At 36.3% G+C, this 20,455-nt stretch overlaps 1 protein-coding gene across 3 annotated transcripts in view; it reads left to right on the forward strand.

Moving 5' to 3' along the window:
- Positions 1-20,455, forward strand: part of WWP1 (WW domain containing E3 ubiquitin protein ligase 1) — a 106,658-nt gene that overhangs the window by 83,693 nt on the left and 2,510 nt on the right. For all 3 annotated transcript variants that reach the window (XM_082433972.1, XM_082433970.1, XM_082433971.1), the window contains 7 exons: positions 3,356-3,515; positions 7,077-7,210; positions 7,302-7,442; positions 8,170-8,290; positions 13,312-13,416; positions 15,940-16,036; positions 16,458-16,530. In XM_082433972.1, coding sequence (XP_082290098.1) covers positions 3,356-3,515; positions 7,077-7,210; positions 7,302-7,442; positions 8,170-8,290; positions 13,312-13,416; positions 15,940-16,036; positions 16,458-16,530 — 831 coding nt within the window. The remainder of the gene's footprint in view (positions 1-3,355; positions 3,516-7,076; positions 7,211-7,301; positions 7,443-8,169; positions 8,291-13,311; positions 13,417-15,939; positions 16,037-16,457; positions 16,531-20,455) is intronic.

Below are 20,455 nucleotides of genomic sequence, written 5' to 3' on the forward strand. Positions count from 1 at the left end.
ATATAAGGGGACCTACAAAGTTCAAAAGCATGTTTTTCAAGGGTCAACTGTATATAAATTTGAATATATGTGTGATATCATACATATTTGCTGTCTTTTTAAACAGAATTGATCATACAGTATGCACAATATAGCAGCTTGATTTTGTTATTTTGTATATCATAGACATCTTTCCATATCACATATAGAGCTAATAGTAATGGCTGCACAGTACTCCGTTGACTGGAGATAGCATAATTAATGGATCAGCATCCATAAGGTTGTTCCTTATTCTTTGCTATTATATCAATTTATGCTGGTTTTATGTTTGTGTTTTTAATCCAGTTTGAGTCCTTTTGAGAATAAAGTTTTCCACATTCACTAAGTATATTGTTAACAGGCACTTATGAAGCAATAAGAATGGGCAATCCTTTTTATTTAATTTTTTCCCCTCAGTTGCTTTGCCCAAACCTAATTTGACAGCAATTTATTTTTTAGTAAAACACTTTCATTAAATATTTCCAAAGTATTAAACTTTTCATAGAAACAACTCTCTTTTTGAACTCATATTTCACAGGTGTACAGAATTACATAATCACAATTTTAGTACAGCTGGCTTTTAAAAAGAGATATGGGACTAGGTACAACTGGTGGAGGTATATATGTGGGATTATCAGAACTGGTTGTATTAACATATTTTCTCATCTAAAACATTATTAAGTTTTTTCAGAAAAGGAACACTACCTGTCACAGTGGATATTCATATCACATCTATTGTGATTTGTCTCAATTTCAGAAATGTTCAGACATTAAAAAGAAAGGTATATCTTAGAAATGAAATACGGTATTATTTTTACAGTGTCTGACTTTATAACAGTCACATTCTTATCTGAACCCTTTTTTACCTTAACTGTTTGGGTTTTATTTTATATTTTGATGGTTTTAATGCATATAATGTATGCAGTCAGTTACTCCACACCATGTTTTTCTTATTCCCAACTTCTTTATTTTGATTCATGTATTGGTTTTGGTTTAGTCAGGAGTTCACAAGGGTGATATATTCCTGTAGTTTCTCATGCTTGAGAACGTGTTTTCTGTTGCTTTTGTATTTAAACAACAACTTCACTAGATATAAGTTTCTCACACAACACCAGTTCCTCCAGTACTCTGTAGACATTGTTTTCCTGTCTTCTAGTATTGAATGTAAGCACTGTGAAGTGGGAGGCCAGCACCTTGTAGGAAACTTTTTCCTCTGGGTGCCCACATAGGCCTTTTCTTTGAAGTTCATTAATTTCATTGTTGGTTGTTTTATATCTTTTTTTAGAAACATATTAAGATCTTCCTTAATTTAAGGGAAATTTTCTTCTATTATGTCTTTGAATATTTTTTCTGTTCCATTTGTTCCATTTTTGTTCAGAAACATCAATCATGGGTATGTGGAATCTCCTTTGTCAGTCTTACATGTCTGTCAACTTTTCTCTGATCATTTTTATCTTTGTGCTTTTTCATTTTGTTTTGATTTTTCTGAAGCCTATCCTCATTTCACTGTTTGCAGTACTGCCCTACATTTTGCTGCTTCTAATGTGATTTTTCATTGTTAGTGGTTTTACTGTTTTCTTCTCTAGGCTCTGCTAGCTCATTTGTCATCTAATAATTTTTTCAACCTCTTGTAACTCTTTAGTTCATTTGAGAGTGTATGGAAGAATATGTTAAAACGGAACTCTTTGCCTCTTGCTAGTTAGAATTTTCCCTTCTTTTTTCTTACCATTAGAGTATAGGTTAGATGCCATGTTGTAGTCATTCTTTTTTTGAATTTACTCAGTTTTCTCTGGGCTCTTGTTTGCTAAAAGTGATCTGCAACAACTGGGAATTTTATTTCTAGTTTTTGTGTCGAAACACATTCTCACTAGATCTGTTCCGTCCTCTTCCCTGGGTACATGTCTTACTTCTGCCTCATTACAGTGTGAAGTCGACTTGGTTCAGCTACTTATGTTGGGACTGGATTTCGTTTTATAAATTGGTGTTTATCATTTTTCAGTTGATTTAGACTCCCTTCTCTACCCTTCAGTAAGTTTCCAAGATTGTGTTTTAAAAGTTTTAGAAAAACATTTGTAAACAGGCTGCCAGGCCAGATCTAGCCTGCACAGTGATGGCTCCCCATTGTGATTTTAAATTTTTTTACATTATTTAACGACATTAAAGGAAATCACTAGATTTTGCCTGTGAATCAAGATTTCTGGCTTATTTTTAAAATCACTTGCCCCACCTTCTCACATGGCATCAATTGACTGAATCAGAGTAGCTTCTTCCCCTATAGGGTAGCATACACTCTTTTTCACTTCCTGCCCACCACTGCCAAGTTGTCTAATGACTATGATTATATGCCTGGAAGTAATTCTTCCTTAAGACTGATCATAACTTTTATCAGGGATACAATGAGGAATAGGGAGTTGTGGCTAAGTAGAGAATGTCAGCCCATGCAGAGAAGGAAGCCCCTTGTACTCACTTACTGATACCTGTAGACATTTGAGTTTGGAACCCTGCATTAGAAGAAATTGCTGTTGAAGAGAGTCTTTGCAAATTGAGTTTATATTGTAATATAAATTGTTAATCTTTTATCTAGTTGGGTTTTGTATACTGGACTTTTTTAAATGACGCAAACTAGGTGGTAGTAAGTTAGAGAATGCCTATCACATTTAAAGATTTCATCTTTTAAAATTTTAGTTCCATTTTTAATGCATTGGCAAAAAAAAATTAAAACTGTTCCATAGCAGCAGTGCTGTGTATCTCAGTATCACCAGCCAATATTTATTAAAACCTATTGCATATAGGTTGTAGGATGCCTATGAGAGTTAAAGATATAAAAAATATATAGAGGTATGGCTTTTGTTTTTGAGGAGCTTACAGTCTGGTGGATGTAGTGGTCAAGTGGGCCAGTCAAGTGCAGAAAAATGACTACTGTTGTGAGGTTGTTACCACAAAGTATTCAGTGACTGAGACACTGAAATACACTGAAAATTGCTTCAAAAAATTGCTAAAGTGGAATTGATCTAAGCTGGACTTGAAAGAGAAAGTGGGATCCCCATAGGCTGAGTTGACGTGGAGGATTCATACACAAACAAAAATATGACATAGGAAGAAGCACACTATATGTCAGAAACACCAAGTTTATAGTTTGGCAACTCAGGAACTGGTAGGTAACTTGGAATGGAGGGCTACATTGCAGAGAAACTTAAATAGAGGGCTAAGGAATTGGACAGCGGAGTTGTTAAAGGCTGTTGAGCAGAGGTATGATGTATGTATGGATGTATTTAAGATCTGTTTTTAAATTCATACATATGGGTGCTAAAAATAATGTTGACCTATTTTCTTGTAGAGAATGGTTTTTCTTGCTTTCACATGAAGTTTTGAACCCCATGTATTGCTTGTTTGAGTATGCTGGCAAGAACAACTACTGTCTACAGATAAATCCAGCATCAACCATTAATCCAGACCATCTTTCATACTTCTGTTTCATTGGTCGCTTTATTGCTATGGTGAGTTCTGACTTTCCATTACCTATTTATTTATTTAAACTTTGCTTATTTCAAAAGTATTTTAGAGAGGACTTTATAAAAAAATTATATGCATTATCCTTGATTATTATGTGTGTTGACAAATTTTCTTACCAAGGAAGTTTGCCCAGAGAGTATCAATATATAGTTTATTTTTTGAGTACCTGTGTGAAATCAAGATTATGAATATGAAGATTATTGGTATAGCCACTTGGTCTTTAAAAGTCCTTTCATTTAAGCCTAATTATAGTACGACCACTTTTCTATAACAGGAAAATCTGAGTTGTATAATAATTGAACTCAATTAATGTTTTTGGAATTTTCAGAGCTTTGCAGAAGGTCTTGTGGGACTATGGCCTTCTTGAGAAGTGTTTGTATTTATTTATTTGCACTTTATTGTTTGTTCATTCACTCAGCAAATATTTATTGAGTGCCTACTGTGGCATCATAGTATGAGAGGGATGAAACCATGAAAAAAAGACACAGTCCCTGTTCTCAGGGATCTAAATTCTGTTAGAGGGAGGCAAAGAATAAATAAGTAGGCACTGAAGGAAAGGCAGTGTTGCTCTTTTATTTAATATGATTAGAGGAGGCCTCTGATGGGTAACACATGAACAAAAATAAGAAGAAAGTAAGGGTTTGAATCATGCAAATATTTTGGAGAAAAATATTCTAGGCATAGGGAACAGCAAGAAAAATGGGTCTTGGGTGGAAGTACGTTTTTGAATGAAAAATGTCATAGCTGGAGCAGAGTATCTGAGAGTGAATGTGGTAGGAGATGAGGTTGAGAGGTAGTGTGTGGAATCTTTGGGAAATTCCCTTAAGCGTTTTGAGCAGGGAGTGACATAATCTAAGTAACATAATGTGACTTAGGTTTTTTTAAGCTGACTTTCCTGCTTTGTAGAAAGAGACTATAGTTGAGGGCAGAGGAATGCAGGAGGAGAAGCAGGAAGACCACTTGCAGCAACCCAGGTGAGCGGCAGTAGTGGCTTGGACTTGAATGGTATAGCAGCGGAGGTAGTGAGGCGTGCTTTGGATTCTGGATATATTCTGCAGGAGCCAACAGGGTCTCCTGACCATTTAGATGCAGCATGTGAGAGGGTGTGAGAGAGAGTCAAGTATGGCACCAAGCTGTCTGCTTGCAGTTGCCATTTCCCAGGACGGCAGGGTTGTGGCAAGAGGACATGTTGGGGATGGAGGGAGTCCAGAATTGGAATTCAGCTTGTTTAAGATGCCTGCGGACACTCAAATGGAGATGTAGAATAGGTAGTTGGATATACAAGGCTGGCCATGAGGGGATATCTAGGTAAGGCGTGTGACCATTTAAAGAATAAGTGGACAGAGAAGATGTTTAAGGACATGTAAATTGGGGAGATAAGAAGGAACCAGCAAAAGAGCTGAGGCAGAGGAGGAGATAGGAGAATCAAATAAGAACGGTTTCCAGGAGACAAAGGAAGAAGGAAGTGTGTTTCAAGAAGGAAGGAGTGGTCAACTGTGTCCACTGCTGGTAGGCTGAGCAAGATGAGGTCTGAGAAGTAACCGTTTGACTTGGCCAGGTGAATGATATTCAGGGGCAGTGGAGAGGAAAGATTGGAGGGAGTGAAATCAAGAGAGAATGGAAGGAGAAATGGAGACAGCAAATATAAGCAGATCTTTTTAAAGAAGCTTGCTATAAAGGATTATAGAGAAGGTGGGCAGTAACCAGAAGTACGTAAGGAACCAAGAATAGGAGGAGGATAAAACATTTATATGCTGATGATGATAAGTAAGAGAAGAAAGAATTTGAGGAGGTCAACGAGATGGGGAATATGGGAGCAATGACCTTGAATAGGAGAGCAAGGAGGAGATCTGTTTAGTGCACAGAGAAGTAATAGAGAGCTTCTCCATAATAAGAGTACATAGATTCAGATGCTGTTAGTGAGCAGATGTGGTGGAACACAAAAAAGTTCTCTTATGATGGCTCTGTTTCCTCAGTGAAATAGAAAGCAAGATCATTAGCTCAGAGAGAGGAGGTACTTGAGGAATGAAATAGTCGTCTAGGAGAGCGGGAGACTGAATGCAGTGGGCTCCCACTTGAGGGCGTTGGTCATGAACCAGTCAGCATGGTTTCATGTTCACTTCGGGCATGTTCCACTGCCCAGGCATAGGCATGGAGTGGGGGGACAGTTGTATGTAGCTAGGCTTTGGATTTTGCCAGAAATACAAAGGTATTGATGTATTGTATTTTTATACCAGGGAGACAGGATTTGAAGGTACAAGCGAGTAACTTTAATGATTGAAGATGGAATCTAAACTGAGTAAGGGGAGAGAGAACTTCACGAGGGGGCTGAGAGAGAGAGTGATAAGGTAACAGGTTCCCTGATTTTTTTAGATCCCAGTGGAGTCAAACGTTGCTGGTGTTACTACTAAGGGCAGTGAGCTGGAAAATTAGGTGTTTGGAACTGAGTTTATGCAGGATTGCAGCTAGCAATCACAGTGTCTAGGGTATGGTGTTGAGAATGTTTAGCTAAGTTAAAGACTAAGATCTTGGAAAGGACTATAACGCCAGGGTAGTAAAAGAATCATCAGTGTAGATGTTGAAATCTTCAAAATGATGGTGGTCATGTCTAAAAACACAGCATTGAAGGAGTAAAGGGGAGAAACCCGGAGACCTAAGAATGACTGCCGCAAGGAGGCGGGGGGTGGTGAGCCATGAAGGCAGTGGGGTGGCATGGGCTTGAAAGCTGGGGCGGGTTAGGGAGGTGACATTAGTAACGAGAAGCAACACACACCCCATTCCTAGGCCTGGTGACATGAGGGAGGATAGGAGAGAAACAGCCACCCCTCTGAGAGGATTTGAAAGGAAGCAGGGTCCTCAGAAAAATGCCAGATTTGTGTTACAACAAGATGCTAAAGGATCTTCAAAGAATGAGTGGAGGATGTGGGGGATTTTGCTAATACGATGGATCATGAGCTTCAGAGGGCAAAACACAGTAGATGGTTTTGAGAGTTTGGGGAGATGAGAGACATGGAATCAGATATCAAAGTGGACAGGCAGATGGTGGTGAGAGTCAAGGTACTGCAGGTCTGGGACTTCCTGCGTTGACTCTTGTGAATAGGAGTGAAGGCGTGACGGGGTTAGTCTTGAAGATCTCTTAGGCAACTGTGGGATAAGAAAGCGGGGGTGGGGTCTTTCCAGGTGCATGCACGGGGGCCCTGAGATGCCTTCATTTCTCCATCCAGTGGGGTTAATGTAATTCGTGAAACATATTAGAAAGAGTGGGGGTTTGATAAAGCTCCATTGTCATCCTCTTTTACAGTTTTGGGTAGGACATGATAGAGCTAAGTGTTTGACCTCAGTTAAAGAGATGCTGTTTTAACTCTGTAAATTTGTTTTTCATACTTAGCATTTTATATAATATTTTAGTTTTCATGCTTTATGCTGATTACTTATTACTTTTTTTGCCTGTAAAGCCTCATGATTTCTCTGTTATCATTGTGCTCTGAATAAGAAAATTGTTACTTTGTAATTTTTTAAATAACATTTTTTGTTTTTCTTGGCAGGCACTTTTTCATGGAAAGTTCATTGATACTGGTTTCTCTTTACCCTTCTACAAGCGTATGCTAAGTAAAAAACTGACTATTAAGGATTTGGAATCTATTGATACTGAATTTTATAATTCCCTTATCTGGATAAGGTTTGAAGATTTATCTTTCAATAAGGTATTTTCATGAAATCAGTTTTACATATTTTGTTAATTAGTGGTTGTATATATTTATATCACCCAGAGACAACAACATTGAAGAATGTGGCTTAGAAATGTACTTTTCTGTTGACATGGAGATTTTGGGAAAAGTTACTTCACATGACCTGAAGTTGGGAGGTTCAAATATCCTGGTGACGGAGGAGAATAAAGATGAATATATTGGGTAAGGTGATTACCTGATTGACCTTAATTTCTATAACTACTAGAGCATGTTAGAACTATCTATACCCTTACCTTTATCCCTTGTTTGCGCCTCTGGGAAGATGTTCCACATTCATTCCCTCTTTTCACTTATCCTTTTTAATCATTTTCTCTCTACTCAGTCTTCCTCTCAATTCATAAACATGCTCTGACACCGCTCAAAAATCAAATGTAGTAAAAAAACAAAAAAACCCACCCCAGTTCCCTTGCCTCTGACACACATTTAAGTTCTTCTCAACAGTACCAGTGTTCTTGAAATAAGAGTATGTATGATGACCTTCACTTTCCCACTGCCACCTGCTGTATGCATCCTACCTTTGTCCCGATCAAGAATCAGAGAACATTGGTGCTAAAAAAGGAATTTACAAAGCCCATGCAGGCTCTTCATTTCTAGATGAGGAGACAGAGGTGCTCTGTTCGATCGTAGCAAAACCAAGTCGGGAGCCACACCTGCCTAAGCACTCTAACGCTCATTTCCTATTCCATCTCACTTTCCCTTTTTAACTTACTCTTACTAGTGCTCACCACAACTTCTGTTTTGAAACTGTGTTCTCTTGAATTCTACGATTCATACAGCATACTGATTTTCTTCACTTTCTTTTTTAATGATGGTTAAGAAGTACTCTGTGTTTTTAGCCTTTTACCTCACATACAAATTACCTGTTTTTAAATACCATCTTTATTTTCAGTTTAATGACAGAGTGGCGTTTTTCTCGAGGAGTACAAGAACAGACCAAAGCTTTCCTGGATGGTTTTAATGAGGTTGTTCCCCTTCAGTGGCTGCAGTACTTTGATGAAAAAGAATTGGAGGTTAGGATCTTTTATTATGCTATTATAGGGAATGTTAATGGGAGGAGGAACTGTTGTTACACTTTTACAAAAGAATGTCCACAGGTTTTAAAATCCTGTGGCACAATCTTCAATTCTCTCTCATTCATCCAAATGTTCAGGGGGTACTAAAATCCCAGCATTGGGTAAGGGTCTTAAGTTCTCCAAAATGTGCTGATGTCATGAGCACAGAATCATCAATCAATGCCAACTGTTAGGGCTCCTAAAGAGTGAGTGCAACCTTATTAATAATTTGGGGAACTCCTGGTTTAGTAGTGAGTTACCCCAAAGATTAGATTTCTAAGTCATGAGTTCTTAGTGGTCTTAACTGTACTTTAGAATTGTTAGAAGTACAATATATCAGAAATGCTTTTTTTCTTTCTTTTCTTTTCTTTCCTTTTCTTTTTGTTTTGGTGATAAAGTACACACAACATAAAATTTACCATCTTGAATGTTTTTAAGTGTACAGTTCAGTAATGTTAAGTATATTCACAGTATTGTGCAACCAATCTCCAGAACTTTTTCATTTTGCAAAACTGAAACTCTGTACTTATTAAACAACTCCCCATTTCCCCTTCCTCCCCAGCCCCAGGCAACTACCATTTTACTTCCTGTTTCGGAGTTTGACTAACTCTTGTTACCTCATATAAGTGAAATCATACAGTATTTGTCTTATTGTGACTGGCTTATTTCAGTTACCATAATGTCCTCATGGTTCATCCATATTGTAGCATATGTAAGAATTTCTGTCCTTTTTAAGACTGAATAGTATTCCATTGTACATATATACCACATTTTGTTTATCCATTCATCAGTCAATGGATCTTTTGGGTTGCTTCCACCTTTTGGCTATTGTGAATAATGCTGCTATGAACATGGGTGTACAAATATCACTTTGAGACCCTGCTTTCAGTTCTTTTGAATATATACCCAGGAGTGGGATTGCTGGATCATATGGTAATTCTCTAGTTAACTTTTTGAGGAACTGCCACACTGTTTTCCATAGCGGCAGCACCATTTTACATTCCCACCAAAAGTATGTGAGGCTTCCAACTTTTCCACATCTTTGCCTATACTTGTTATTTTCTGTTTTTGTTTTTAATAATAGCCATTCTAATGGATGTGAGGTGATAGCTCACTGTGGTTTTGATTTGTATTTCCCTAATGATTAGTTATTGTGAATTCTCCAAGTCTTCTCCACATAGATTAGAACACAGGCAGGGCGTTAGGAAGGTGTTTGCATTTCCCCCCACCTCCTTTGGGGGGCAGTATTTTAACTTCAGCCATCTTTGGTTCTCTATTAAGAAACTTGGTTTGTTCGTGTAATCAAATGTGCATATGAAAAATTAGCATTTTAAATTTTATACAGTAATATCCCTATGTAGGAATTAGCCTTCTAGAAACTGTGACATGGGAAGTATATGAAAATCAGGACTCTGAGCCTGAATTACTTGTAGACTCTGTAAACCTGGTTAACATCTCTTAATAGCTTGCTTACACAAATTAGCAGAAATGCATTAGTAGAATGGAAGATACTTTTTAGAGTAGTATTAATCATATTTTAAATCACCGACTTCATTAAGAATCTGAAGAAAATTAAACAACTCTGTATACTCGAAATGCATATACCTAAAATATTCCATACCCCTGATTAAGAACTCCTGCTTTAGAGGCCCACTCAGTGAAAGAGGGATGTTACGGCAAGAGCCTGACATTAGAGCTGAGATGAAACTGAAACAGTAAATCGAGAAGGATATTAATAGGTGCATACTTTATATCAACCTTGGCAGCGTTTACAGTCTTTACATAGAGCCTTGTGAAATACTTTGGCCATATGATAATTTCCTTACACAGAGAAGGAGACTAAAGCCCTTATTGATTACTGATTTACCTTTAGCTCATAGTACAGAGCTGTGAGAAAATGGACATTTGTGTTGTTTTGTTTTGCTTTGCCTTGACTTTTCTCCTCTTATTCTTCTACTCCCATTCATTGTCTCTCTTAACCATGAATAATACCACAGTAAGGGATATTCACACCATTATCCAAAATAACAGTTATTCATAATCATGCCATGCCCCTTTTTACAGGTTAAAATCTGTTTTAACTTTAAGAAGATAAAACAGTCATTCTTTATAAAAAAAACTCTCATCACACTAGGAATAGAAGGCAACTTTCTCAGTTTGATAAAGGGCATCAACAAAAAAGATAAACCCTAACATCATTCTTAATGGTGATACCTTGAATATTTCTCATTGAGATTGGGAACAAGGCAAAGATGTCCACTCTCACCACTTTTGTTCTACATTGTACCAGATTCCTGAGCCAATGCAGTAAGGCAAAAGTAGACGCAAAAAGCAAAAAAGATTGAAAAGAAGTAAAACTGCCTTTATTCACAGATGATAACATGATTGTTGACTTAGAAAATCCTAAGGGGCCTACCAAAAAACTACTAGAAATAATAGTGAATTTAATAAGACTGTAGGGTACAAGGTCAGTGATTTTAAAAATCATTTGTATATCTTCTATATGCTAGCAGCAAACAGTTAGAAATTGAAATTTCAAAGTTTCATTTACTAAAGCATCAAAAAAATGAGCAAATTTAGCCAAAGGCCTGTAGGAACTCTACACTAAAAACTTAAAACATTGCTCAGAAAAATTAAAGAAGACTTTAGTAAGTGGAGAGATATACCATGTTATGTATTAGAAGACTCAATATTGTAAATATGTCAGTTTTCTCTAAATTGAGCTATATATTCAATGCAATCCCAGTCAATATCCCAGCAGAATTCTCTATAGAAATTGACAGGCTAGTTCTAAAATTACAAGGAAATGCAAAGGGTCTAGATTAGCCAAAACAATTTTGAAAAAGGACAAGCTTGTAGGATGTTAACTACCTGATTTCAAGAATTATTATAAAGCCATAGTAATTAAGATAGTGTGGTATTTGTGCAAGGATAGACAAAGAGATCAGTGGAACACTTAGAGAGTCCAGAAGTAGACCCATATGTATATTGTCGATTGGTTTTCATCAAAAGTAATATAGTTTGATGGAGAAAGGGAAAGTCTTTTAAACAAGTGATGCTGGATCAACTTGATATTCATATGGAAGAAAATTAATTTAACCCCTATTTCAGCTTATAAACAAAGATTAATTTAAAATAAATCATAAATATAAATATGAAAGCTAAAAAGAAAACAGAAAAATCTTAGTGTAGACAGAAGTGTCTTAGGAAGAACACAGTAAAGCAGTAGACCACACACACCCCCACAAAGGATGTTGGACTTCATCAAAACTAAAAACTTCCTGTCAAAATACACTGTTAAGTAAATGAAAATGCAACCTACACACTGAGAGAAACTATTGAGACAAAGGTCTTGTATCCAGAATATATTAAAAACTTGTAACTCAGTAAAAAGACAATTTTTTTAAAGTGAGTAAAGACTCACTTTACAAAAGAAGCTGTGTATTTTTTTTAATAAATTTATTTATTTTATTTATTTTTGGCTGTGTTGGGTCTTCGTTGCCGTGTGTGGGCTTTCTCTAGTTGCGGCGAGCGGGGGCTACTCTTCGTTGCAGTGCGCAGGCTTCTCATTGCAGTGGTTTCTCTTGTTGTGGAGCACGGGCTCTAGGCGCGCGGGCTTCAGTAGTTGTGGCTCGCAGGCTCTAGAGCGCAGACTCAGTAATTGTGGTGCACAGGTTTAGTTGCTCCGTGGCACGTGGGATCTTACCAGACCAGAGCTCGAACCCGTGTCCCCTGCATTGGCAGGTGGATTCTTAACCACTGCACCACCAGGGAAGCCCAAGAAGCTATACTGATGGCACGTAAACATTCGATGCTCACTAGTCATTGGGGAATTGCAAATTCAAACTAAATGAATTACCACTTTGGGATACTGTTGGTAGTTTCTTACAGTGTTAAACATACATCAGCTTTATGCCCTAGCAGTTCCACTAGTAGGTGTTTACTCATGTGGAAACGAAATATATTTTCACACAAAGACTTTTCCATAAGTGTTCATCACAACTTTATTCATCAAAATCAAAAATTTGAAGTGACCTAAATGTCCATCAACAAGGGAATGGATAAATAAATTGTTGTATATTTATATAATGAAATACCACTCAGCAATATGAAAGAAGTACTGGTACCCACAACAACGTGGATGAATCTCATAAACATTGTGCTAAGCGGGAAAAGAAAACAGAAAAGAGAGGGGATATGTGTAGTGTTGTCTCATATTCTCAAAAATCTAGTCTGTGGTGAAATCGTTGATCACCTAGAGCCAAAGATAAGGATGGTGGTTTTAACTGCGACAAGGGACACAATGGAAGTATTCTACCTCTTGATTATGGTAGTGGTTACACAGGTGTATACATCTATCAAAGCATCTAACTCTGTACTTAAAATATGCACATTTTATTGTATGTAAATTATAGATCATAGTTGACTTATGAGAAATAAATTAAGTATTATACTTTTTATTTTATTATGCCAAAAATAGTTTTCATCCCATATATAATAAACTGGAGTTATTTGAAAATTTCACATATGTAGAATATTTTATTCCCAAAGCCTGGATAGATGAATAACAAGAGGTTAGTATATTTTTAATTTTAAATAGATAAGGTAGCATAGATTTATAGAAAAGAACTAGAAATTTATGTTTGAAACTTATTTGTAATTTGTATATCTAATTTGAGATATATTTATAGTAAAAGAGATTGTTTTGGCACACAGCTGATGTTTTTCTTGATGAATAGTTACTTTAAATGTTTTCAGTTTAAGTTCAGTAAACATGGGTAAGATAAAGTACCATAGAATTCTGCATGTTAAATTGCCACAAATTTTGTTGGATTAGCTTACTGTGACCTTTATTTGATGTACACATAGCTGTTTACATAATTATGCATGTGCATAGCTGGACATTAGCAGATTTCAGTCATATGGTTACTCTCTTCACTAAATCTTTACTGTGACCTGATTCTGTGCTCCTTTCCCAGGTCATGTTGTGTGGCATGCAGGAGGTTGACTTAGCAGATTGGCAGAGAAACACCGTGTATCGACATTATACCAGAAACAGCAAGCAAATCATCTGGTTTTGGCAGGTATTTGCTTTTATCTTTTTGAATCAAAGTACTCAAAATGTTTTCTAATGAAACGGGGGTTTGAAAACAGTTCACTTTTAAAGTTGAGACTGCTTTTAGACATGGTATTTAGTCTTTGAATTTTAAGTCAGAAGTGGATAGTGTGAATACTTGTTAAAGGATTTTCCATTGCTTATTTCCCAAATGAAAGAATAAATGACTGTCTTCTTTAAATAATAGTTTAATGGTAATAGTTGTAGGTATAACATTTTTTTCTAGTAGTATGAAAGTATTCTATAAATTCCACTTAATTCTAGAAGTAAATGAGGAAGTATGTTTTTAATGAGAAAGTCAGTGCAGATACTTAATTCCCTCTAAAGGTGATAATATGCCAGGGAATTAGAACAATCTAGAGGATAATGTCCAGGCATGACTTTTCTTTCCTCTCTCTCCTTTCTCTCTCTGTCTCTCTCACTTTTTCTCTCTCTCTCCCTCTCCTTTCTTGTGTTTGTGTTTGTGTGTTGTTTGAAATTTAAAATCTCTAGGCCAGGGATATTATCCACATAAATTTACTAATTGAGACTCATTTGAGCAACTTAGTAACTGAACATCTGGTGTACTTGTGCTTAACTGTTTCACTTTCAGGTGAAAAGCCTGGGTTTTTCTGTTACTATAGAAAGATTTTCCAAAGGTTGCATCTTTTCATAAGGATATGTCATGTGTTTATTGCTCCATACTTTAAAGAAGTGTGGACACTTGTAGAAATTTATCCTATGGATACACTTCACATATGCAAAGTGGCTCATACCAGAGTATTTATTGCTACATTATTGGTACACTAATGAAGACTTGAGACACCTAAATGTCCATCAGGGGGAACTGAGTAAATAAATTGTAATATATCCATTATGTAATTCTGTACCTTGTCATCATTCTTTTTCTTAATGCAAATTAACAAAAATATTGGAGAATAATATTTTTCAATACAATATTAAGGGAAAAAAGGTGTGTATATTATTTGGTTAAAAGGAAAATATATATTCTGTATAGAGAAAGGGTCTGCTAGTGTATGAATACAGCATCTGTAAAGGTAGAGGGCACGCGAGCAGCAGTTGCAGAGGAGAGCTGACACTGAGGCAGAGGTGCATGTGTGGGCTGCTCTTCCTGCTATGCCTTTCTACTGCCTTTGAGTTCCACACTATGTGCATGTATTATCTATTGTAAAAAAAAAAATAAAGAAATAAACAAAAAGGTAGGAATAACTGTATTTTCAAGCCTAAAACATCAGAATTGCATCCCATACAGAATGTGTGCAGGTATCTGTAATCTTCCCTTTTAGGCTTATTACCAGCTTCCTTACTCCTTTTGTTCCCTGACTTTCCCTTTGGACTTTGTATTTATATACCCAAGGAGTTTAAGCCTTGGGTTATGTAAATCCAAATGAATAGTTGTGTTTTCTGAATTGGGTTTGTTTTGGGGACAGTGGTGAGGTTTATGCCAGACCTGGTAATAAGCTGTATTTCTTTGTCTGGATGAAATATGTTGCCTCAGCACAATTCTGTGCAGAAACAGTTTTGGTCATAATTAGCACAACATTTTGTCCTATTGTTAGCTAAAGTTTAGTCCCTGTTTTTAAGATACATTTCTACTCTCAGACTGTTCCCTAAGTTCCTTGCCTTCTGTTGTAAGATACTCAGACCAATTCAGGTCAGTATTTCACATTACCCATTTATGTCCACTTTGAAAAGAGATAGTCTATGAACTAGATATATTTTTAGAAGAATGCATACTTTAGGTTTTCAAGTATGAAGAACAGAGTTGGGAAAATGGTGTTTAGTGGAAGGAAAATACAACAAACTATTGAAAGTGGCAGTTGGGAAGTATTTGTTCATCTTTGGTAGCTTACAGCGGAGAAGGGTAGTTGGCTCGGGTCAGGATAACAGTGGTTTAGAGCTCAACCAGACCTGAGTGCAAATGTTAGTTCTGCTACTTATTAGCAGTTTGAGAAGGACAAATTATTTCACCTCTCCAGGCTTCCATTTTCATACATGTATAGTGCGGATGCTAATGATAGTAGCTATCTCATAATATTGTTGTGAGGGCCAAATACACAAAAAGCATATGGCACAGCACATGGCAGGAGCCCTCAACAGGTGATAGCTGTAATAGTGTAGCCCAGCCACAACATCTGCCCTGGTCAGTGGTCTGACTGTGGACAAATGACAACCTTTCTAGGCCTCCATTTCCTCTCTGTAAGATGGATATAATAATAACAATAGTGGCCAACCTATGGTGTGATTGTGAGGATTAATTGAAGTAAGATTGGTAGTGTACTGAGCATAGTGCCTAGCCTGAATAAATGATAAATGCTGCAGCCACTTACCACATATGTTTTAAAACTAGTTTGTGCTAAATTTCTTCTTCAAGTTAAATTCTTAAGTTTCCAGAAGAAATTTAAGTATAATTTAAGGCTCTACTATTTTCACTATTGAAGATAATCTAGTATTTATTTTATATTAAAGTAAATTTGATTTTGTTACACAGTTTGTGAAAGAGACAGACAATGAAGTAAGAATGCGACTACTGCAGTTTGTCACTGGAACCTGCCGTTTACCTCTAGGAGGATTTGCTGAGCTCATGGGTAAATGCAGTTTCTCTGTAGATAATTTTGGGATAATAATGGCATTTAGACATACAACAGACTTGAACCTAAGGATTATTCTTCTGTGCTTTATGTAGGGCATCTACCAGAAGAAAGACAAATTAATGGTTAATATCGAATACACTTGTAAGACAAAAATGAAAGTCTGCTCACAAAGCCTGGTTGGCCATTGCTTTGTGAAGGGAGCAAGATTCTGTAGATATACTTATCTTTCCACTTTGTAATTCTTATTGCTGGATCTTTGCAGCAATAAGAAGCTTCTCTAGGCAGAAGTAACTTACATTGTAGTTTATTCTGTATCATTCAGGTTGACTATGTGACATTTTCTATTATTTGACTAGTTATCAAAACCAAAAAGTTTAAAGGACCAGATAAATTTTGTCTTATTTTCCTGATTTAGGAAGTAATGGGCCTCAAAAATTTTGCATTGAAAAAGTCGGCAAAGATACCTGGTTACCAAGAAGCCACACATGGTAAGTTCAAGAATCTTAAATAGGAAGGTGAAAGCCAGAGTCTTTTTTTTTTTTTAATGTAAGACCCAGTATAATTTCTTATTCATTAAAGTAGTCAGAATTTCAATTTTGATAACAGGCTGATTAATATAGTATTCTATAACTAAACACATTAGAATGATTGGTTAATATAAATACTTGAGAAATGTATCCATTGATTCAACAAATATTTAGCATACCCACTATGTATAGAATGAGATTGAAGTGCTCCCTGCCTTTTATGAAGTTTGCGCTCCAGTGGGGATGGGGACACAAAAGACAAACAGGTAAACAACTCTTTGCAAATGCTAGGAGTCCTTCAAAGGAAACCAAGAGAACAACTAGAGGGGAACCTCCTCTGGATTGGGTGGTCAAGTAGGTTTCTAGGAAACAGTGATGTTTAAGTTGAGTTTGATAAATAGCATGCTGTAGGAAGAAACAGAGGAAGTGCACTCTTTGTACAGGGTCGTTTTTCAAGGAAATAAGAGATGACTTGGTGTGAATGGAACTTAATGAATCAGAGGAGGGGATAAAAGAATTTGGAAATGTAGGCAGGGGCTAAATTATGTAGAGCCTTATCGGCTATTATAAGGAATTTGTTTCTAAGAACAATTAAAAGCCTTTGAAGAGTTTTAAATAGCAGATAATGAGATCCAAGAAAAATCAGTCTGGCAACAGAGGAGAGAGGGAATTGGATGAGTGAGTGCGGGGAGATTAGTTATAGAACTCTTATAGTCATCCAGGCAAAAGATGGTGATGGCTTAAATGTACGTGGTTCTTTGAGGAGATCAAAACTATTTTCACACTGTCATTTTTTGCCTTTTTATTGTTTTGACATTTGCACTTGTGGTACCAAAGTAATGGTGGGTCAACTGCTGTTGACTTAGCACAAGTCAAGGTAGTGGCACAAAACTGCTATCTCTGTATTTTTCAACACCACACATTTGAAGTTTAAAGCAAAAAAAAATCCAGGCTTGTTGAAGGTTGTTCTTTATGAAGTATTAAAAACTATTAACTTTATTAAATCTTGATGCTTGAAGTATGTGTGTAGCTTTTTTAACATTCTGTATGACAAAATGGGAAGTCTGCATAAAGCACTTTGGTGGTTGTCTTGAGTGGAAGCTCTTAGGCAGTTGTTGAGTTGTAAGCTGAACAGCTTGCTTTCTTTTTGGAACACTTTTTCTACTTGAAAACATGACAGACAAACTGTGTTTATGCAGACTTTTTTCCTTGAAAATTAATGAAGTAAAACTTGTCACCTTAAGGAAAACAACTAACAGCATTTGTTGGTGATGATAAAATTGAGGTTTCATGCAAAAACCAGAATTTTGGAAAACTTGTATATACCACCTTGAGCTTGACAGCTTCCCAAGACTTTTTTTTTAATATTTGAAAATTCTTTATAACTTGGTGAACCAGTATTTCCAAATGACCGATGCATGATGTTACAAACTCATGCATGGGTAAAACATGCATTCAAAGTGTAAAATAAACCAGTGGATTTCATATAACAGAGTACAAAAAGTTCTGATATGATTTCAAAACCCATATTATGCATAACCTTGTCAAATTTAGTATATTATCAAAGAATAATATCCACAGTTATCTGAAAAAAATGACTTGAGTACATCTCTGTTTTCTAACTGCATATCTGTATGGGGACAGTTTTCATATGCTTAATCCAAAACAATATAGTCCCACAGAATAAATGCTCACATAGGTATCAGAATCCAGATGTCTTCTGTTAAGCCAGATATTAAAATGATTTGCAAAAATATGAAACAAGGTCACTCTTTTCACTACTTTTTTGAAAAGTCTTTTTTTTCATAAAAATTTTACTTTTATTTCAAAGTAAATTACTTTTAAAATTTGCTTTAACTTATAATATGGTAAATATCAACAGCTATAATTCACATAAACAAAAGCTCTTTGGGTTTCTCAATATTTTTAAATGTGAAAAGGGATCCTGTGACCAAAAACATTTGAGAACACCAGGTTAGATTAAATTGGTGAATCCAATAGAGGAGAGATTGTTGAGGCAGGGACAGAGAGTTCATAACCAAAGAAGATAATTCTTTAAGAAAGATGAAAAGAATTGGGATTTTGAGTGTGAGTTAAGGAATTCACCTTTTATAAAAACATTTCCTTTGTTGTAACAGAAGAGGAAGAAAAGTTGGATGTAAACTATAGATAGATTTTAGATTTTGTGAAAGAATAATAGAGTTAATCCACCGTTGGTTTGTTTTCTCAGGGTATAAGGTTGAGGTCACTGGCTAACAGTGAAGAAAGGAAAGACTTGAGGAGAAAGAAAGGGAGAGCTGTCAGAGAGTAGAAATATGGCTGAGAATGCTGGACAACATTAGATTGCCCACTTGGATCTACTAGTTCATCTAAAGTGACACTAATCTACCTAAGTTGTCAGATTTTCCCCGCAGTAATTTTCAACTGTTAAGGTACAAGGAATGAGAAAGGAGAAGGTTGAATTCATTCAGGGTTTGACTTTGAGTAAGTTCAAAAAGGAGAGAGAGGGTTTTAAAATATTTGCAAGGTAGTGATTATAATGATGGACCATGACCTCTAAAGTAATTATAATGATGGGCTGTGGCTTAAGTAAAAAGTGAAGATAGGAAGAGTCTGAGGACAAGATAGGATGGTGAGAAAGTAATGGATTAATAGGTTGGCATTTTAATTGAAATAAGTTGGGAAAGACAGATAATCAGAGAATAGAGTGTTTTAATTAGTAATTTCCTTTACTGGTGATGACAAGGTTCAAGGTATGATACTGAAGTAGAGGAACAGGTCACTGAGGAAGGGCAAGAATTGAGAGGCTGTGGCATTGCATGTCACTCATGTGAATGAGAGGACTATGAAGCAGGTGCCAGAGCTTTCAGTGAGTGAAGGAACATGGTCAACAGGTGATAGCAAAAAGTGCAGAAAGAAGGTTGCATAGCCAGATTGTGTTTGCCTCAGAGGAGGAAAGTTTGTTGACTGGCTGCAGAGGAAATAGAATATTTCAGACTAGCTGGATTTCAGTTAAGTCAAGAGAGGAGTTGTTAAGACTATAGAAGCCTGCAAATCATAAAATATAAGTCCAAAAGAATGGATTGGAAAGGTCTGAGATGGAGGACACAGGTGGGGATTTAATTCAGATCAGGTTGATCAGTATTGGGATGAGAATTTAGATGAAAATAGATGATCCAGAAAGACTTGAGTTTTCGGTAGTGACTGAGGTAAGCAGTGCCATAATCTATGGTGGAAGCAGTCTTGATTATTCTCAGATTGGGTCCTAGTGCTGTCATCCCCAGTGCTTTGCTTAGTGAGGTGGCAGCTTTCAGGGCAGGGGTGCCACAGGCTATATTCAGTGTATAGCAAGCCAATAGCGTACTGTTCCCTTAGAGTCCATGAGAAAAGTATTGATGTCTTCCCTTTTTATATATAAGAAAATAGAAGTAGCAAACTTTACTCAAAGCTGAAACTAAAACAAAAGCTAAAATAAAACTTAAAATAGTATTCTGATATTCACATAGTAAGTACTCAATAAAAGATGAATAGATTTTAGTATGTCTTTGTCCTTTTGTAAGCCAGCACAAAACATAATGGCTGATGTCTTAAAACAGAACCCTGTTTTGGATGTTTTTAAGTAATACATTTTCTTATGTGGTTCAGCTCAACATTTACAAAATGTCTACTGTATACAGAATGGATTTGTGTTAGGAGAGTAGAGATGACTCTGCCTTTGTGGGTTTTGGAATCTAATGGAAAAAAACAGTCAGTCATAATACAGAGTAAAGTAAATGCTAAAACAGAAATAAAAAGAGCTTATGGATTACAAATGCCAACTCTCTACACATATTCACCTTCCATATTATATACATGGATAAACATGACCATAATCTGTGTATAATGT

This window comes from Balaenoptera physalus, assembly GCF_965194825.1.
Source record: "Balaenoptera physalus genome assembly, chromosome: 17".
Classification (NCBI taxonomy): Eukaryota; Metazoa; Chordata; class Mammalia; order Artiodactyla; family Balaenopteridae; genus Balaenoptera; species Balaenoptera physalus.